This window comes from Sesamum indicum, linkage group LG9 (genome assembly GCF_026168435.1).
Source record: "Sesamum indicum cultivar Baizhima isolate 11 linkage group LG9, ASM2616843v1, whole genome shotgun sequence".
NCBI classification, from domain to species: Eukaryota; Viridiplantae; Streptophyta; class Magnoliopsida; order Lamiales; family Pedaliaceae; genus Sesamum; species Sesamum indicum.
In genome coordinates this window covers 4,209,957-4,228,737 of record NC_142665.1, presented here as the reverse complement: position 1 = coordinate 4,228,737, position 18,781 = coordinate 4,209,957, and the positions used below count along the sequence as shown (strand labels likewise).

The following is an 18,781-nucleotide window of genomic DNA, read 5'->3' as shown; positions in this document are numbered from 1 at the left end:
TTGTAGCATGTGCCATATATTACATGTTTACAATGAAAAATCAAAATATGGAATTTCGTTCGTCTTTGGTTTCAATGATAAAGCTGCTGGGCACTTCAAATGTCTTGAGTGTTGACTATGAATTTTGTCCTAAACATGTAAACTATCACATTTTGCAACCTTATGACATATTGTCTTTAAATAAGCCATAATTTGGAACGTCCCATGTAATCCCATTCATGGAAGTTGGTATTGAGGAACGTATACAGCAAATGCAAGAACGCTCTCCCCAAAACACATATATATGCACTATTAAATTTATGAAAATTCTATAATAATTTAAATTTCATATGAAAACGTGAATTACAATTCTAAAAAGAATATAAGTATAATTTCTAATTTTATTTTGAAAAAAGATAATTTCATATTTCTCGAATGAGTTTTAGTGTAATTAACTAAAATATAATTAGAGAGCTCTAAGTCCAAATATCTAGAATGCAATCCGAATTCTAAATGGAGATATATAAGGAAACCATTTTCTTCCATAAAAAGAATCAAAGGATCATAGAATCATGGCGTAGGAGTAGTGATGGCAACGGGGCATGTCTGCCCGAACTTGAGACCTGTCCCGCTTCATGAAACTCCACTTTGCCCCGCCAACACCCCGGACCCACCTCGCCTCATTGAAAACCCGGCCCCGCCCCACCTCACCCAACTCAATTTAAAATTTTTATTTTTTTTAAATTAAGTAATATAAATTTAAGTTTAATAATTGAACATAATTTTTTTTTATTTAAAATGAATTATATAATACATATAATATATTCAACTAATTTTTTGTATAAATAATACTAAATATTATTATAAATCGGGTCCGATTGCCATCCCTATGTTGGAGGCAATCAAGAAAGTTGCCTTTAAGACAGTTGACACCCTGACTAAATCTCAGGGAAAGCTTTTATTTCCATTTTTGTTCCAGTTCAAGAGAGGTCCAGAATAAAGGTTGTACATCAATAGGGCAGTTCAAGGAGAGTAAAAACAAAAATGATAAGTTTGATAGAAATATGACCTATATATGATTTGAATTAAAGCATGATACAAAACCCAAATAGAAGAAGAAAAAAGACCAAGGAAAAAACAGGAAAAAGAGAAGGGATATCAGGATTCTTCTTTGTTCAAATTATGGACATTTCTGTAGATTTCTTGTTCACGAGCACGTTTTGCAGCGACAGCTTCATCGTCAAGTACTTGAATGGGTGACCATTCAGGCAATTTCAACCAGTCGCCCTTTTTCTCTGTGAATTTGCTTACTGCTGGCTTTAGTTTTAGAGCTGCATAATCAACTGCAGTTCCAACAACAGCAAAAATAACAGAGTAACGAACAGCGCCAAGCTGACCACCTAATGCATAATAAAACAAAAGTTTACGGTTCTTCTTCAATCAACACGAAACAAGCAAAAGAAATTGGGTCAATGCATATGAAATTTGGTTAAACTGAGCGCAGCCGAGCTCGATTATGGCGCGCAATGGCACTTACAGGGATCACAAATCAATATCAGAAAGTGCTTTCACATAGAGTTGAAGCTGAACTACGTTAAGCAGATAAGCAATTAAACAAAAAGTTGAACTATTCACTGGAAAGTCCCACAATTAAGCTGAAACCAGCATACAGATCTGTCACATGTAAACTGCCTAGAAATTAAAATACTAATGAGAAGTCAGCAAAGAGGAGTTTTTTACAATGTTTACGAACATATAGACATATACAAGTTCAAATACATGTTAAATGCAGACACAAATGGAAGGTTTGCAATATTGACCTTGAAGGCGTCCAAGAATAGCCCCGCTGCCAAAGCCTCCAATCACTGAGTTCAACAAGTCATCCGGTTTCCCCGTCCTACTCACCCTCACAAATTCACGTGCACCTGCCAATCCAAGAGCTCAATACATATTTGCATGATCCACAGACAAAGAGAACATTGTTTTACTGGATGCACAAAATAAACACGTTCAGCTTGCCCTGAACCATTATACTCAGTAATAAAATAAGTGACATTTCCATGGAGAATGCATATTGACCATTTTGAGCATCTAAGACTAAGATTACCCTTCTTTTGCAAAAGAATGTATAGGTCGATTGCATTTATCACCAATTTCTTTATATGGCCCGTGAGAGCAATGGACTTTGTTAGTGACCCACGTTCAAAGGCGCTTACTGTTGCCATCTTGCCATAAGATGTTAGTTCCCTAAGAAATCACTTTATGAATTATTAGAACTAGGGAATATACAACACACCTGTGACTCCTTAGAAACCATTTGACACACAAACCTGACACAAGCTAAAAACATTACAGTGGAAGGATATTGAACTGCTACACCGGCTAATAGCATTTACCTACTCGGACGATGTTGGACTTGCAGCCTTAGAAGAAAGACCGAAAGTAAAACCTATAGTGAAAGGAAAGTGAATCTGCATCATCAGACCATAACTGAACAACATGCCATATTAGCAAATCCAACTATGAATTTCTGCCCCAATGTGATTGCATAAGATGAAATTTTCAGCAGGGAAATTGACGGAAACCACCAACAATAGGCAAATATCCACAATACAAATCCAAAATAAACAACACCATCAAACACGCAAAAACCAGAAATGGTAAAGCTACACAATCCGCATTTCATGATTAAATATAACGGCGTCTCTTGTAATCCAAAACCAACTTTCTTCAAACAAATTGTAGATAATCACAGTTCAAACCACAAATTCCTATTCATGGATGTCATCCAGTACGCAGCTGACAATCGACTAAACCATTAATCTAGCAAGCGAAAACTATAAAAATCCACAAGAACTAAATGTAAAATCAATGCAATAAACTTACCGCAATAGCAGCCTGTAACAATAGCAAAATTAGATGCATAAGTCGCTGATATTTTTGAAAGGCCGAGAGTTTTTCTATGCTTTGATATCAATCCAACAGCGCCACCAGCAACACCTATTTTACATGCAAAAACAAACAAAATCAACAAAAGGTTGTCTTATTATACAGCTCAGTATTTAGGAAATGAAGAAACCTCAAACCACCACCCCAACCCCCTACCTCCAGAATATATATAAATGCCGTATCAAGAAAAACAAACGCACAAATTCATGGCGTTTTTGGTAGTGAAAATTGGGGAACGTTAAAGAAGAGAGAGCGAGCGAGCGAGAGAGAGAGAGAGAGAGAGAGAGAGAGAGAGAGAACAAGAAACCTGCGAGTAAAGTGGGGATTATAATGCGCTCTTTCCAGAGGTCCGAGGAAGATGAATTTGAAGAAGAAGGCGGCGAAGAAGGGTTTGCTTGATCTGGGTTTTTGCCATCGGAAGCCATCTCTTAATCTGAACTTTTACAGCGGGAGCGGAGAGGAATATGAGGGCGGGGCGGTCGACGGTGGTTCAGGGCGGCGATAACTGAGCTAATGAGCAGTTGAAGCTAACAATAAATGGGCTGTTGAAAAGCCCATCTTATTTGGGTCATTAAATGGACTTTACTTTGGGCCCAGTGTTTCTCTTTTGACTAAGCCCAACTCACCTTAAATTTGGGCCTGTATATCGTACTATTTATTATCTAAAATTAACAATCTTTATATGTCAAAATATACAGATATGAACTAAATAAATAACCTCAAACCTACTTATTCTTACACAAAATAATCATCTACCTAATGTTTTCTATCAATAATATTCTATTCATATATTTAAAATTATGGTAAATTACGATGACCTCTATTGAGATTTGACATAATGATGAATACCAATCAAATACATATTTGATGAAATTGTGACCAGTGGACGATAGGTCTCGGGAAGGACTTGAGCACGCCTCGTTTCTTCTTCTTTTTCGACTCTTTAAGTGAGTACCTTCTTTCAAGCCACGTGCACCTTCTTCTCTGATCTTCCCAGCCGAAGAAATTGTAATCCTCGAGTAGAGGTCGAAAATTGTCAATTTTATCCTTATTGTATCTTTATTTTTAAAAAATTATAAAAAATCTCTAAAAAAATTACCCACTTAGTTCATAAAATAAATTTAAAAATTAAAAAAATAAAATTACAATTCATAGTTCACAAAGACATTTTGATCATTTCATTAAGAAAAATTAATGAAAACCTAATGTATTAATCTATTTGTTAGATGACTGTTAAAATTAAGAAGATACTAATAATTATTCAAATAATGAGAAATTATTTATAATTATATCATATCTCAAAAAAAATATTAAAATTTACCCTTTAAAAATGATAAATTACGTCCTAATCAATTATTATTATTTTTTACTATTTTTATATAATTAAATAAATATAATAAAAAACTAGATTATACACACACATCTCGAGTGTTCTCCTTTGATATGCAAGTAAGAAAGAACATCTATTTTTGCTAAAGATAATTTTTCAAGAGTGCTTAGCAGAAATTTTATACCAAATGTACCCCTTAAGGCTCTAGGATAATTCAGTGTAATTATGAAAAATAGATGGGCTGTTTGAAGATTTTCACTGTATTCCAGAGGTATTAGTGTAATTATTCCAATAATGAATTACCGCAAGAAAATTTTAGCTCAAAACAAGTTGGTCAAACTAAAACTTATAATATGCTGGTTGTAAAAACTCGTCATGTAATTGATGCACTGTTCAGGGAGAGTAGCCAATCACAAAAACTGCAGTAACCCTGGCAATGTGACTCGTTGGATACGACAAAACCTGATTTGAGTGAGGGAAGGAGAGTTGGAATCCACTTGGGAAAAATTCAGCCAAATATTGGCAGGTGAAAAAAACAGGTGTAGATGTAGTAGAAGAGGAAGATGATTATAGTGAAGCATGTGGTTTTTAACTGTTACTAAACCAAGAATAGCAATTTCCCTTTCTGGGAAACTTCAAACTGATCTGCCCTAATAGGGGCTCTTATATGCCAAGAAATTGAATCAGATACAAAGGCAAGCAGCAATCTGAACATGACCTTTTCAACTGAACTTATTCAGCCTGCAGATCCGTAGAAGCAACACAAGACAGAAACAAATCAAGGGGCAAATGTGCCATCTTCTGAAGCTGACGAGGTGCTTTGTCCGGGCTCGCCTGCCCATTCGTCGTTTAGAGATTTTCTTCGCGAACCTGGCCCAGTTCTCCTCTGGCCTTCTAAGGATTCACGATGGTTATGAGTATTAAAATTTTGTTGGACCTGTAAATGATTTATAGCAAGTTCTTGATATATGTATGGCTTACTCTTGTTAGTTATTGCAGAACGCGTGATGGCTAGAAACTCGTCCCACTTGTATTTTCTGAGTTCCTGCTTTTCCTCCTCTGATAGCTCGAAGTTGGGCTCTCTCCCGCACATAAATGCAGCCCTGCAATCTCCGAAAATGTTATCTTCGTTCCTCAACTATGCAACAACTACAGTTATCATATAAAGCAGAAAGGTGTAAAGGTAGAAATAATCTCTATCATACACTAATGAAATATGCTTCCTGCGTCTCTACGACCCTTGGCTAATGATCAGTATCATACCTATCATACAATCGAGCAGCCTCTTCTTCGGAGCCCACGGTTCCCAAATGGATCTGCTTCTTGTCAACTTTAATAGCAGCTTGCCATTTCCTATTTTTATAGTAGACACCTCGCATGGTACATGGTTCCTGGTTTTCAACATGCTTCCTCCTGTGTCGCTTTCTACGTTTGACCTCTGGGATAATGAAAAGGATGGGATCAATGACAAAAGGCATCTGATGTGTTCATATTCTCTCACAATCCCAGGGAAAACTTATTTACTCAAAAGGGTAGAAGCAGCTAATAATTGCAGCACCATATAATGCACTAAAGTTGCAAGCAAAATCATTCAAAACAGCCACAAGCAGCTGAACAGGTGAATAGGAACAAACCAGGGAATTGCCTCAGCAGATGCTCTTTCGATGGACTTGACGCAGACAAATCTGGTGAACCGTTCATAGTCTCTGAGATGGTTTCCTAAGCCAGTTGTGGAAAAACTCTAATTTAATCCATATTGTATGTGGACAAGAATATTGAGTATGAAACTGTGCAGGACATAGAATGAAACTTGTCAAAATGCAGAGTAGAACCTCTGAATAATAAGAATTTAAATGTCTGCAGTTTAACAGGCAAGTACATGTCACATGCTTACGGGTGGAAACAGTATAAATGCATGTACATACTAGTGCATAGCTTGAGGCATTCTCGTTTCCAACTCTAACTCAATTGATAGACTAATGCTATCATTACATGCAATGAATTGTAAAAATGTAACTAAAACAAAAAATAGAGATATGACGAGAAGAGACACGAGAACCGTCATGACTGGATTGCTAAGAAATATATGAAAGAAGAATGTTGAGCTAAAGAATCAGAAAACCAAACATCAGTGATTTTAATGCTTTACAATTCCTGTTTGTTTCACATTCCAAGAAAAGGTATTACAAGCAGATCGATATTTGCACCAATTTAATATGACCCTACATGCACGAATTATATAGATATGCTCATGCAGAAAACTTTGAGGATTTGACTAAATAGACATGACCTTTATCTTAGAGAACCATAATGAAGTTGGATTTTATTCTCTTTGTTATGCTTTCAAAGATTCACAAAACTAATTAGATACTCTGTGAATTCATCAATAAGACGCCTGGATACTTAAGATCTACTTCGGTGTACACAAAAGATTGGATCATTGTCGTTCATGCAACTTTAGCATAGAACAACAGAGGCTCTAGTACTCTAAATACCAGTCAGAGAACTAGCAACAATGAAAGAGCATAACAAGAATAAGTACAGTTGTATTTAGAAGTAACTGTGATGCATCTACGAGCCCCCCTAAACAAATAACAGAAACCGATACCACACTATAAGGTTCATTCTCCTTCAGAATTTTGAAAACAAGCAAACCTTCCAAGCTTATGAATGCTTATAAAGCTCGATTTTCATCAGAAACAAAAGCTATTATATGGCCTCAGGACACTTACGTATCCATTCAATTCAAACTCTAAATGATAATACGAGTTCCATGTTGAACAGATACGGTTTATAGTATGAAGGACAGCATGGAGGATCACAAGAACTAAAGATAAATATGAGCTCTGGTAGATATGCTTACTTCTTTTGGCATGTAACCATCAGTTAAAGGCAGAGGATGAACACTGCCTGGTTTTGTGTCCTCGATACTGTTCTCAGGGGTGTGTCCATTCTCAAGAACTCGTGAAAGTGGAGCCAGGAAAGAATTTTGTCCTGCAAATACCATGTAATTGTCCAATGTCAGCAATTAGACTGAGTGAATTTGAGTTGGTGAATTAAAAGAATGGTAGAAGAATCAGGCAATCGCCATTCATAACAGATAACAGTCCAAAGAGGGTGTTAACTTGAATACCTGAGCATAATCCTAAAAGTCTGCGCCTCCGAATGCTCACCATGACCGTTTAATACTCCTGAAAGTCAGAATATAAGTTAGCTAATGGCCATTACATAACAAATGCAGAAAATTCTGAAGAATGCAAATAGATGAGAGCACGTGATTAACAAAACTTTTTATATCATCAAAATTAGCAGCTATAAGTATTCAAGTCAGAGAAGACAACATATGAAAAGCATTAGGACTTTCAAATACAAACGTGTAGACCATAATGTAACTTTTCCCCCATACCTCACCTCACTCCCCCAGCCAAAAGTATAAATGATAAGAAGCACACGGGTTTCTCTACATTCTTAACTCATGGACATTGACAATTTGCATATCAACAGAATATGTCTATTTCCTGTGCCGAATTTCACATCAGAACTTCACTTCTTGCATTCAAATATATGATGGCAAATTTTCATATTACGCCTGTCTAACAAAATTCATAGAGCTAAAACTTCAGCTTCTACACCTCCATGTCAGTCACACCGTCAGGATAGACAGATGGAACTTACATAAACCAAGAATGTAGCCCTCTCCAAAACGCGGATTGCCTAATGTGGTATTTATATCCTAAAACAAGTAACCTTGAGAGGCCTATATCCTGAACTCACACATAGTCATCAACACTTTATCTTGAGAATTGGAATTCCATGCACAATTAGAAATATACCAATCTTCTCAATCTGTAAAATCACATCCAGAAATCTTTGGAAACAGATTAACCAAATCTGAACTTAAAGAAGCTAGAAGCCCAACAAAGCATTTTAACCCAGCTAGCTTGCCCCAAAAGATTATAAGAAAACAAAAACAATCATAGAGATAACAACCCATAGATATAATCCACCAAAAGTTGAAACAAAACACTTATCAACCTACCCAAGAAAATAATTTCATCAAATCTACATATACTCCCAAAAATTCTCCATTTCAAAGACTTGTAAGTCAACCCCCACCAACCTACCACCTTTCATGGAGGCAAGAATACACAACAGAAACCCAACAAAAGAAACAGAAAATCCAATCACACACACCTCCAACCAAGGGGAAAATCAGGTTAAAAACGAAAGCCCATTACAACCAGCTCAATAAAACTCAAACTTGTCATCATTCAACTAGCAATTAGTACAAGAACACAAAGTCAACTGATGCAGACAAAAGAATTTACACTTGACACAATAAAAGGGACGGGCGCTATATATACATATATACATCATATCACAAGAAGCCATTACGAACAGTTGTTTCGCTGGCAATACCTGGAAGAAACGAAGCAAATAGGAAGAGGGTCAGGATAGAAAATACGAATACAGGCTAGAAGTCTGCGTGCGTGGAAAACGAGGCGAAAAATCAAAGAAATCAAGATGGGGTATTTGTGTGTGGATTACAAAGGGAAGGTGGTGAGAATAGAGAGAGAGAATTTGCGATACACTATACTAGTAGTTGAGTTTTACTCATGCATCAACCACCTTTTATTTCTAGCATCATAATGTCTTTTGTAATTGGGTTGGATGAGAGAGAAAGGAGAGAGAGAGAGAGAGAAGTTGATGGTTGAATATGAGAAGGGGAACGTATGCTGCCTATTTCCATCTAAAGGACAGAATTAGCCTCGGGATTCTTTCCCAAATTCTGTGGAATTCTAGCTACTTATCTTTGGAGATAGGTGAATTAACAAAAATACCCTCGACATAAAATTCTCAATTGCTGGTAAATTATTGAAGTTTTCAATTTTTTCAACTGCCGTTACATTATTAAAGTGTATGGACTTTTTTCTATTTTAATTCTCATCACTGGAATACTAATTTGGATTTTGTGCGTGTTTAACATCCAGGGACAATAATGAGATATATATTTCAAATATGAAGAACTATTATGATGTATTTTGAAAAAAACAAATGAGATTATAAAGAGACGGAACGTAAATACAACAAGCTGATCAAGAATTTGACCTATATTTAAGGAGTATCCGAAATAATTTTCATTTTTGCACTGGGTATATAAATCTCATATAAGATTTATAAGTTTAGCTACACTGGAAGTTATGATTGTCCCCGAATAAGAAATTTAAAAGTAAAAAAATGGTCTGAATGACGGGATTGGTAGAGAATTGCTTATAATTTTTTGTTCGAATTAATCTTAATCTGAACAGTTCAAAAATAGAAACTGCAAATAAAAAAAATGTACTTTTTTCAACATATTCCAACAGAAAAAATCATAAATACTAATTTTTAACTGTTGCAGACAACACTCCCATTACGGAGATGGTGGTGTGCATGGAATGAAATATGAGGGGTAGTATGGTCAAGTTGGATTCAAACAGAATCAGAATAGGCAACCAAAAGGGGGGGGGGGGTGAATATTGTAATATGGAGAAATGATGTGTAGGGTGAGTTGTAATAGAAGGAGTTAATCAAATAACTATTAATGGAGGGTGAGGTGGTTGGTGGCGGAGGAGCGAGAGAAAATAAAAACAACACCGACTCAAACACTGATTGGTTAGCCTTACCCTTACCCCCCTCCCCCTCCCCCACCCCTTCCCCTGGATAACGGCCCCCCAACTCCTCTTTATACCCAACTCTCAACCCGACACATTCGATCTGTGTGTAAAAATATTTAAATATTATAAACTATTATTATTATTGATAGTTTCAAAATAGAAAACGTGTCAAAATTTGAGAAATGTGCAAATTCGAGGGATATTTTAATAAATTTATTAAAATTATTGTTTTTTAAGGGAGTGAATGAATTAAGGATAAATTTGAATATTAAAAGATTAATACGGTAATAGGATTTTCTATTATGCTAGTCAAATAAGAAGAAAAGAAAACAAACAGTTTTGAAATGAATAAACCATTTGCAAAACAACTACCAAACGTTCTTATAGTTAGACCTGAACGACATTGTACGACATCCGTTGTTGGACCAAAATACACTGTAAGGAAGTGGGCTTGCCACAAAAGATCAAACAATCAAAACGACCATGTTCAAAACGTAAACCACCATCGTTTTATATACATACGGGCAAAATATTACATTTTGGACATAAAATATTATAGTGAATGGGCCTCGCCATTAATGACAAATTAATAAAAAATCGACTACAATTATAATACAATTTATCATTAGCCTATATACATCCCTAAGTTCAATTTTACTCTTTTACTATTTTATACCTATACAAATACATATATGTATTCAATTATAAAAAAATAATAATTAAAATATAACTTGTTTTTCTTTGGTTGATTTGTTCTATTATATTAGAAATAATAAAATAATACATGTATCCAAAAGTAAATAGTGTTTAGCTATTCAAAACAAGGTGCAAAGGCACCTTATCCATAGTCTTTGGTAGTGATTGCTTGTTCATTTGATTTAGTATTTCAAAATCGTGAGATTTAAATACTTTTTAAAAATAAAATAAATATTTGGATATCTTTAAATGTGAAATAAGTATATAAAAATTATATAATTAACACAATATATAAAATATAATATAGTAAAATAATTACATTTAACCTAACATGTATTGTTTTTTAAAGTTAAAATGTGAAATAATTTTAGAGAACTTTTTAACTTGAATTTTCTATAGAATTTTTTACAAAGATGATTTTTAAAAAAAAAAAAAACCTAAGGTGTTAATAATGGTAAATATTCCAATAATTTTATTGTAATGGATAATTATTTTCATAATTGGGCTACAGCCCAAACTAAAATTAACAGGCTCCGTTCCCTTGGCCCAATATTAGAACTTTATAAAGTCCCCAATTTCTCCCGAACGAAGGTAGTCGGAGCTACTTGACCTAACAATTTAGGGGTTTTTGCTTGAGGAAAATTAGGGATTGTCGGTGCGGGATTCGGCGGGAAATCAAACGGAGTAAGATGATTTACGACGTGAACTCTCCACTTTTCCGATCCTTCCTCAGCCAGAAGGGTGGCTCCTCTGACAAGAGGTATTTCTCCTTCTGTTTTCGTAGCTATTTTGGCTTTGTATTTCCTCTGTTTTACGCCTCAAAGCATCTGTTTGTTTTCTTGTGCATTGGGAAGATTTGTTTTCGTCATGGATTTTGTTTTTTCTGAGTACTTTTTTGTTTTTCAATTTTCGAGGAAACTTTAGATAGGTTGTTTGCGATTCGGACAGGTGCTGTTTTCGGTCAACCTCCGGAGAAATTGCAATTTGAATGCTTGCTTCCGATTGTTGCACTAATTTGGTTGAAGGGATGTTATTATATCTTTGATGCGGCTGTTTGTTGGTTGGCTTTAATTTTCAGCTAATCCTAGCTTTTACTTTTGGTTTACATGTGCCTGTTTTGGTATGATTTAGTCCAGTAGAAGTATGGTATGACTATTGTGAGATTGCGACGTTTCTTCCCTTTTTGGGACTGGGGGTATTTTTTGAAGCATTTTGTTTCTTTTTGTGTATAGTACAGTCTAAAAGTTTAAAAGGAAAATGTTTTCCCGTGTTCTTTCTTGTTTCCATTTCATGGTGTAACGAGCCATTAAATGAAGTAGTTAAGCCCCCTTAATCCTACATATGTGCTTGGTTCTTGTATTTGACAAAATAACTTGTACATTCTGTATCCTTGCATGGTTTATTTGTTTATCACTTCTCTAGTGTGACGTACTGATCAGCTGAGATCTTGGGCGCTGAATGTTTTTGCTTGATGATTTTGCGAAGAACATTTAGAAAGATGTTAGTTTCTTAAATTCTTTATATTTTTAGCTGTCTGCTTACTTGTGAACCTAAATCCAGGAAAACTGAAGAGCAGAAGCCAAAAGAACAGAGGCCAAAGGCAAATGAAAATAAGCCTGTTATGACAGAATAACTGGTTCATGATGTAAGCTTGTAGCTTGGATATGGTTTCAGGTGGGATACTAGGAATGTTATTGGGAAACTTTTATAGTGCTTTATTTTGATCAGCGAAGCGATTGTCTCATTGAGCTAAGTGTTTCATCTCTAGGATTTGGTACCTTCTTATATGATACCTTTGTTTTTGTTACTGGCTTCAGACGCTTAAGTGCCTTCCACTTTCTTCTGCGATTAATATGCATAAAGTCAGGTGTTCTTTCTTCTTTTGAGCTTGGTATGTTTGTTGTTGGTACGGGGAGCTGGGAAGGTATTTGGTTTATTTTCCTTGTTCAATTTTTATTCGGTTCACATTATTGGCTATATAACCAGTCTTACTATGCTAGTTTAGTTGGTGTTTCCAGGGATATTTGCCTAGAAGCGCTAGTTTGTTTGGGTTCCTAGATCTTGAAATTTGACCTATATATTACTTTATTTTTCATTTTTTATCATCCAGTATTGCCTGCTCTTGTCCAATATTATTTGCTGTTTGAGCTTGTTTGGTGTAATTCTTGTACTTTATAAAGCAAGATTGTGTTGGATGCTGTTTCTGCAACCATTAACACCCAATTGCACAAATCCAAATCCCTTAGAATTCCGCAGTATATCTTACCTAGATAATACTGTTGTTTAGCACAGAAGTACGGAGGCTCTCACAAGGGTGGTCAGGTGGAATGAATATATGCTTATTCAGGACCGAGTCTTCATCGTTTAGCTTAAGAGAAAATGTTTTATGTTTGGTTTAACTGATTTGATTTTTCGTGCAAATTCTCTTCACCAAAAATATTTGTGCATCTTCTCCCCTTAAGTCCTCAACACATACGTCTTTGTGTAATTGTTTTTTTATTTAATTTTATAAAGAACCCCACTACTCTAATTTGTTTTTTATTTACTAACAATATATCCCTATTATGTTCTAGAATTTTACTTCTTGTCAGCAAGATTTCTCCCAATTTGTATTTTATTTTTCGTCTTGGTTTCAACTTATGAAGATGAAGAAACAAAGTATATGTTTAGGTATTAGGTGAAAAATGCAACGGTGATGGTGTGATGTGATTGGTATTTTATATCTGAAATTCTCTATTCTATTTTATATATGTTTGACGATTTTATTTTAAAAAACCTCAACCTTGGAAGAGGGGATCTTGCTTACTTATGAGTCACGTGAACTTCTCATTTGTAAATGGTAGGGCGTGTGCATTAAAATCATCAACCCCTCAATTGATAAGTTTTAAGATGAGCATATGACATTGTTCCCATAGACATCCCAAATAATGCGACATGTGATGCAATCAATGTTTTTATAATACATCTACTTTTACTTCATAATTTTACTATTTTGTCTTAAAAAACATTGTGTTAGGAGGGCCTTACAATTTATAAACTACTTAAGTTACTCTTTTCAATAATATGAAACACATGTGAATATCAACTGATATTCCATTTACATATTTAATGTATGGAAGATATTGGTAAACAGTACTATGTCCACATGCTGTCAAAAAGAAAAACAGAGTACTACGTCCACTAAAATTGATGTGATATATGTTTTTCCATAGACCAGGCTGAAAATCTGTCCAATCTGTTGTAAGACTCAGGATGTAAGCAATAGTCGAGCTTGATTAGCTATCGGGACCAAATCATAATATGACGTCTCCTGAGGCCTGATTGAGAATTCAGCCCAATATCCATCAATGCAGCTGGCAACGAAAAGTCTATCATGTCCTGCAATTTAAATTAATAATTGAAACACACTCCATATATATTTATTTGTAATTCGAATTTTTATTATATTACTTTTGATAAATTAAAAAAGATAAATAAATAACTCATCATATAAATAAATTACGTATATAAATAAATAGTTATTGGAAAACTTAGCCAATTAAAAAAATATATAATTATGACAATAAAATTTCTGAACAACCAAGTTAGTTACTATAAAGATTAATCTTTATGTTTGTTAGATATTGATACTTCCTTCAGCTATTCGAAGGGCTCAGAATAGAGAATTGAGCCCCGTTGGTCAGTCCAACAGGTCTAATTTTGAAATCAAAAGTATCATACTCATATTTTCATAAAACTAGCATAATCGGTACTAAAAATGGGTCTGAGTTAGCAAGATTTTTTGATAAACAATAGAGATGACACGTCAGATAGATTCCTTATGTTACGGGCTATGTCACCTTAAAAATTCTCCAATTAACTCTCATATATCAGTAAGATCTACCAAATCAAACAACTTGTTACTACTCCCTAGATTTTTGGATAGACTAGGTAACAACCAGTCAAGTAATTATAACTCTCTTAAAAATTTAAATATCGGGGTGTTAATCATTATTTTCATAGCTTAGTTCTTAAATGATTTTAGGACTTTCACGAATATCCTTCTAATCTTGTGGTGCTATTGAATCAGTATACGGATTAGATATAATTTTATTTGAATGTATAAAAAGTTCTACGTAAAAATTTATATTTTTGAAAAAAAAAATTATAGTATGGGAACTTATTGGAATAAGAGTAGAGAGAAAAGATTTTGGAATGGACTTCTAAAAACTTGAATGTAATAAAAATTTACTCTTCTTTATTGTGTTTGTTTATCATATTCTCTAATGTACAAACTATAATGTTCTATAAATTTAGATTCAAGTTGTATTTTTTCTTATTTATTTTAAAAAATATCACTCTTTATATCTGAATCTACTTTAATTTCAAATTTATTAAGTGATATATTTTAATATTTTTTTATTACTCGTTTCATTATTTGTTATTATATTATAATAGCATAATATTCTATGTTCAAAAATACATTATGTTAAAATAAATTAATCTTGAAACTAAATTAAAGTTAAAAGATATTTCGTCATTATACAATATTCTAATTATAATAAAGTTTATTTTTTTTAGGTATAACTAAAATTAGGAATAATTACATTTACACCATAATTTATGGTCTTTTTACATTATTTTTTACTTTGAATAATTATATATACATTCATAAAAAATATCGAATTATATACAAATAATTTCTGATTTTTAAAAATCACACATACACTTTAAAAAATATTAATATTATTATATAAATTACTTTTATTTATTTATTTATATTATTATGGCTAAATTTTGTAATTATAGAAAAGATAAGAATAATTTTTGCAAATATGTTCTAGATTGAGGGTGTAAACGTAATTATCTTTTAAAATTTAATTAAGTCTGCCGACAACGGGCCACCGTCATGTTCCCTCTCCAAAGTGGGGCCCATGCACCGTCATCAACCGCGTTTCCTCGCACCATGCCTGTACATTCAAGACATAAAAATAACCTTTGCCCATAGTACAATACATGTAAAGCACACAGCTGCAGGATATGTAAACTGTGCCGTCCACAGGGTATCCCTCTCCCCTCAACTTTTTTCTACCCCCATCTCTAAAATCTCAGGCTACCACTCTCACTCAATTACTCGCACTCTTCCACGGTGCTAAGAGAGGCAATGGCTCTCAATTCGGGTCGGATCCACAGAAGTGCGGCGCCGGATCGGGTCTCCGGGCACGCATTCCGCCTCAATACGCTCGGTTTCAGATCCTTCGCCGGCTTTCTGACAATCGCCGTTTCACTATTCCTCTCTCTCTCGTTTCTCTTCACTGCCTCCTCTGCTCCCGCCGATCTCAAATTCGTGAGTTTCATTGTTGGTTTTTTGGGCTTTTTCGATTTGTTGGTGCCTTCGGATTTTTATATTTCTCTAGGTTTTTGTTTGTAGTTAGTCGGTTTGGATTTTGTGTAGAAATTGCAATGCGCGTAGTTAATATTATTATTATTTTGTTTGGCAATTTTTGTTACTATGAATAATAGTTATTGCCTGTATAGGTTTTCGTGTATTTATAGATGCATTTATGGTTATTATGATGATCCTGAAGTGGTTTTCCTTTTCGTCATTTTGGTACAATTAATGCCGTATTTATGTTAATTTTTCTGTCTAATGATCAGATCACATTCTCTTGTGGAGCTTAATCTTTGGCATTTGACGCCACCATTTACATTAGTATAGTTTCTTGTCACTTGTGTCTGAGTAATGTACTTATATTTGCTGTTCTTTGTCATGTATGATATAGGGTTTTCCTTATAGTTTTTCTGGATCCAAATCTGCATCTATGCGGCGATCAATTTTGGCTTTGAAGTCAGATCCACTGAGGCCACGGCTGGATCAGCTCCGGAAACAAGCAGAGGATCACAGGGGCTTAGCGTTAGCTTATGCTTCCTATGCCCGGAAACTCAAGCTTGAAAACTCAAAGCTTGTTAGGATTTTTGCAGATCTCTCTCGAAATTACACCGATCTGATCTCAAAACCTTCTTATCGGGCACTGTTTGATGCGGATGCAAATTCAATTGATGAGTCAGTGCTGAGACGATTTGAGAAAGAGGTGAAGGAACGGATTAAGCTAACACGGCAAGTGATTGCTGAGGCAAAAGAATCCTTCGATAATCAGTTGAAAATTCATAAGTTGAAAGATACAATCTTTGCATTGAATGAACAGCTAACGAAAGCGAAGAAGCAGGGTGCTTTCTCAAGCTTGATTGCTGCCAAGTCTATTCCCAAGAGCTTGCATTGCTTGGCTTTGAGGTTGATGGAAGAGAGAATTGCAAATCCTGAGAAGTATTCAGATGAAGGGAATCCCCCTAAGCCAGAGATTGAGGACCCAAAGCTTTATCATTATGCAATTTTCTCTGATAATGTGATTGCTGCTTCTGTTGTGGTAAACTCAGCTGTGAAAAACACAAAAGAGCCATGGAAGCATGTGTTCCATGTTGTAACTGATAAGATGAACCTGGGGGCAATGCAAGTCATGTTTAAGATGAGGGACTATAGTGGTGCTCATATTGAAGTGAAGGCTGTTGAGGATTATAAATTCCTGAACTCTTCTTATGTTCCGGTGCTGAAACAGCTCGAGTCTGCTCAGTTACAGCGGTTCTACTTCGAGAATAAGCTTGAGAATGCAACAAAGGATACAACAAATATGAAGTTCAGGAACCCGAAGTATTTATCAATATTGAATCATCTCAGGTTCTATCTGCCTGAAATGTATCCAAAGTTGCACAAAATTCTGTTCTTGGATGATGATATAGTGGTTCAAAGGGATTTGACTGGACTCTGGAAGATCGATATGGATGGGAAGGTGAATGGGGCTGTGGAGACATGCTTTGGATCTTTTCATCGGTATGCACAATATATGAATTTCTCCCATCCTCTGATCAAAGCAAAGTTTAGTCCCAAGGCATGCGCATGGGCTTATGGGATGAATTTCTTCGATTTGGATGCTTGGAGGAGGGAAAAGTGCACGGAAGAGTACCACTACTGGCAGAATTTGGTGAGAATATATACTTAAAGACACTAGATGTCATTTTGTGTAGCAAGTCATACTTATTTTTTGCAGTAATCTGCACATAGTGGTTTCTGTCCATTTCTTAACTGCATATGCATAGCTAACTTGCAGTTTCTTTTTTCCCTATACCAATTCTTGCTATGCTAATTTTGTGTGTGTTGTTCTTTGCAGAATGAGAATCGAACATTGTGGAAATTAGGGACGTTGCCTCCAGGTCTGATCACTTACTACTCCACAACAAAGCCACTAGATAAATCTTGGCATGTGTTGGGGCTTGGATATAATCCAAGCATAAGCATGGATGAGATTAAAAATGCTGCAGTGATACACTTCAACGGGAATATGAAGCCATGGCTTGACATCGCTATTACGCAGTTCCGGCCACTTTGGACCAAGTACGTTGACTATGAAAATGAGTATGTGCAAGCCTGCAATTTTGGTCTATAGATAAATAAGTCCAGGATTGAAACCTATGCTTGTGGGATTGGCCAAGCTAGTTCTTCAAGAATGTTTGAGGCTTATAGCTGCTCCTTACACGTAGATTTTGGGATCATATTTAACCTAGAGACTTCCTACCATTTAAGTTCCAAAGCATTCATCCTCAAGAATTAATATAGATTCCATCCTGTGTTTATATTATGTTCACCGTTAAGTTTAGGGTGGCTGCAAGCTGATTATGTGATTTTTTAATTACATAAGAAAAAATTTGTTCCTTCCAAATTCAAATGTTTGTCATTACTGGATGTTAGACCTGCAAGCGTTTCCAATTATGCAACAGTCCCTTTCACTTCGCTTCTGAAGTTCTTGATTAATTTGTTTTGTGCATGTCATTTTTAGAGGTATTACTGCATTGCAATTGAAATTACTGGCATTGCATCTTTTACGGAGGTAGTCGTGTCATCAGTTCCAATAGCCAAGGATTAGCACATAGGAAGTGCAGAACCCTGACTCAAGTATATCCTTTTGGAGTTACAAAATTAAATCCAGTCTTCTATATTTTCTATCTGCTAATTCAGAAAGATTTTTTAGCCTTTTATATGGCCCTTTCCTATAATTTCCGTAAGATAAATATCCTCTTCCCTCACATTTCAGTTTCTCCCAAATTGCAAAAAACAGTTTGAAATGCATACTTGGCTGGA

The 18,781-nt window shown here is 35.1% G+C and overlaps 4 protein-coding genes across 7 annotated transcripts; 2 read left to right on the top strand and 2 right to left on the bottom strand.

Annotated features, from left to right (window-relative positions):
- Nucleotides 1-905: 905 nt before the first annotated feature.
- Nucleotides 906-3,500, bottom strand: LOC105170557 (Mitochondrial import inner membrane translocase subunit Tim17/Tim22/Tim23 family protein). Of its 2 annotated transcripts, none has more exons than XM_011091363.3 (4): nt 3,236-3,500; nt 2,866-2,979; nt 1,800-1,904; nt 906-1,322 (listed from the first exon to the last, which is right to left on the bottom strand). In XM_011091363.3, the coding sequence occupies exons 1-4, from the start codon at nt 3,351-3,353 to the stop codon at nt 1,138-1,140; spliced, it is 522 nt and encodes a 173-aa protein (XP_011089665.1). In that variant the 5' UTR covers nt 3,354-3,500; the 3' UTR covers nt 906-1,137. The 2 variants fall into 2 exon arrangements, with proteins under 2 accessions (XP_011089665.1, XP_011089664.1); XM_011091362.3 differs by having other exon boundaries at nt 906-1,379; nt 3,236-3,491.
- A 1,306-nt stretch (nt 3,501-4,806) lies between these two features.
- LOC105170556 (ethylene-responsive transcription factor-like protein At4g13040) lies at nt 4,807-8,943 on the bottom strand. 3 transcript variants are annotated; one of them, XM_011091360.3, is made up of 7 exons: nt 8,678-8,943; nt 7,392-7,449; nt 7,122-7,252; nt 5,893-5,977; nt 5,522-5,696; nt 5,240-5,361; nt 4,807-5,152 (listed from the first exon to the last, which is right to left on the bottom strand). In XM_011091360.3, exons 2-7 carry the CDS (start codon nt 7,432-7,434, stop codon nt 5,037-5,039), a joined length of 672 nt encoding a protein of 223 aa, XP_011089662.1. In that variant the 5' UTR covers nt 7,435-7,449; nt 8,678-8,943; the 3' UTR covers nt 4,807-5,036. The 3 variants fall into 3 exon arrangements, with proteins under 3 accessions (XP_011089662.1, XP_011089663.1, XP_020552255.1); XM_011091361.3 differs by lacking the exon at nt 8,678-8,943 and adding an exon at nt 8,453-8,590; XM_020696596.2 differs by lacking the exon at nt 8,678-8,943 and adding an exon at nt 8,298-8,435.
- Nucleotides 8,944-11,194: 2,251 nt separating this feature from the next.
- LOC105170555 (wound-induced basic protein) lies at nt 11,195-12,489 on the top strand. The gene is made up of 2 exons (XM_011091359.3): nt 11,195-11,371; nt 12,172-12,489. The coding sequence occupies exons 1-2, from the start codon at nt 11,301-11,303 to the stop codon at nt 12,242-12,244; spliced, it is 144 nt and encodes a 47-aa protein (XP_011089661.1). The 5' UTR covers nt 11,195-11,300; the 3' UTR covers nt 12,245-12,489.
- Nucleotides 12,490-15,641: 3,152 nt separating this feature from the next.
- LOC105170554 (galacturonosyltransferase 8) lies at nt 15,642-18,362 on the top strand. Its single transcript, XM_011091358.3, has 3 exons — nt 15,642-15,937; nt 16,374-17,627; nt 17,814-18,362. Exons 1-3 carry the CDS (start codon nt 15,755-15,757, stop codon nt 18,087-18,089), a joined length of 1,713 nt encoding a protein of 570 aa, XP_011089660.1. The 5' UTR covers nt 15,642-15,754; the 3' UTR covers nt 18,090-18,362.
- The last annotated feature ends 419 nt before the right edge of the window (nt 18,363-18,781 follow it).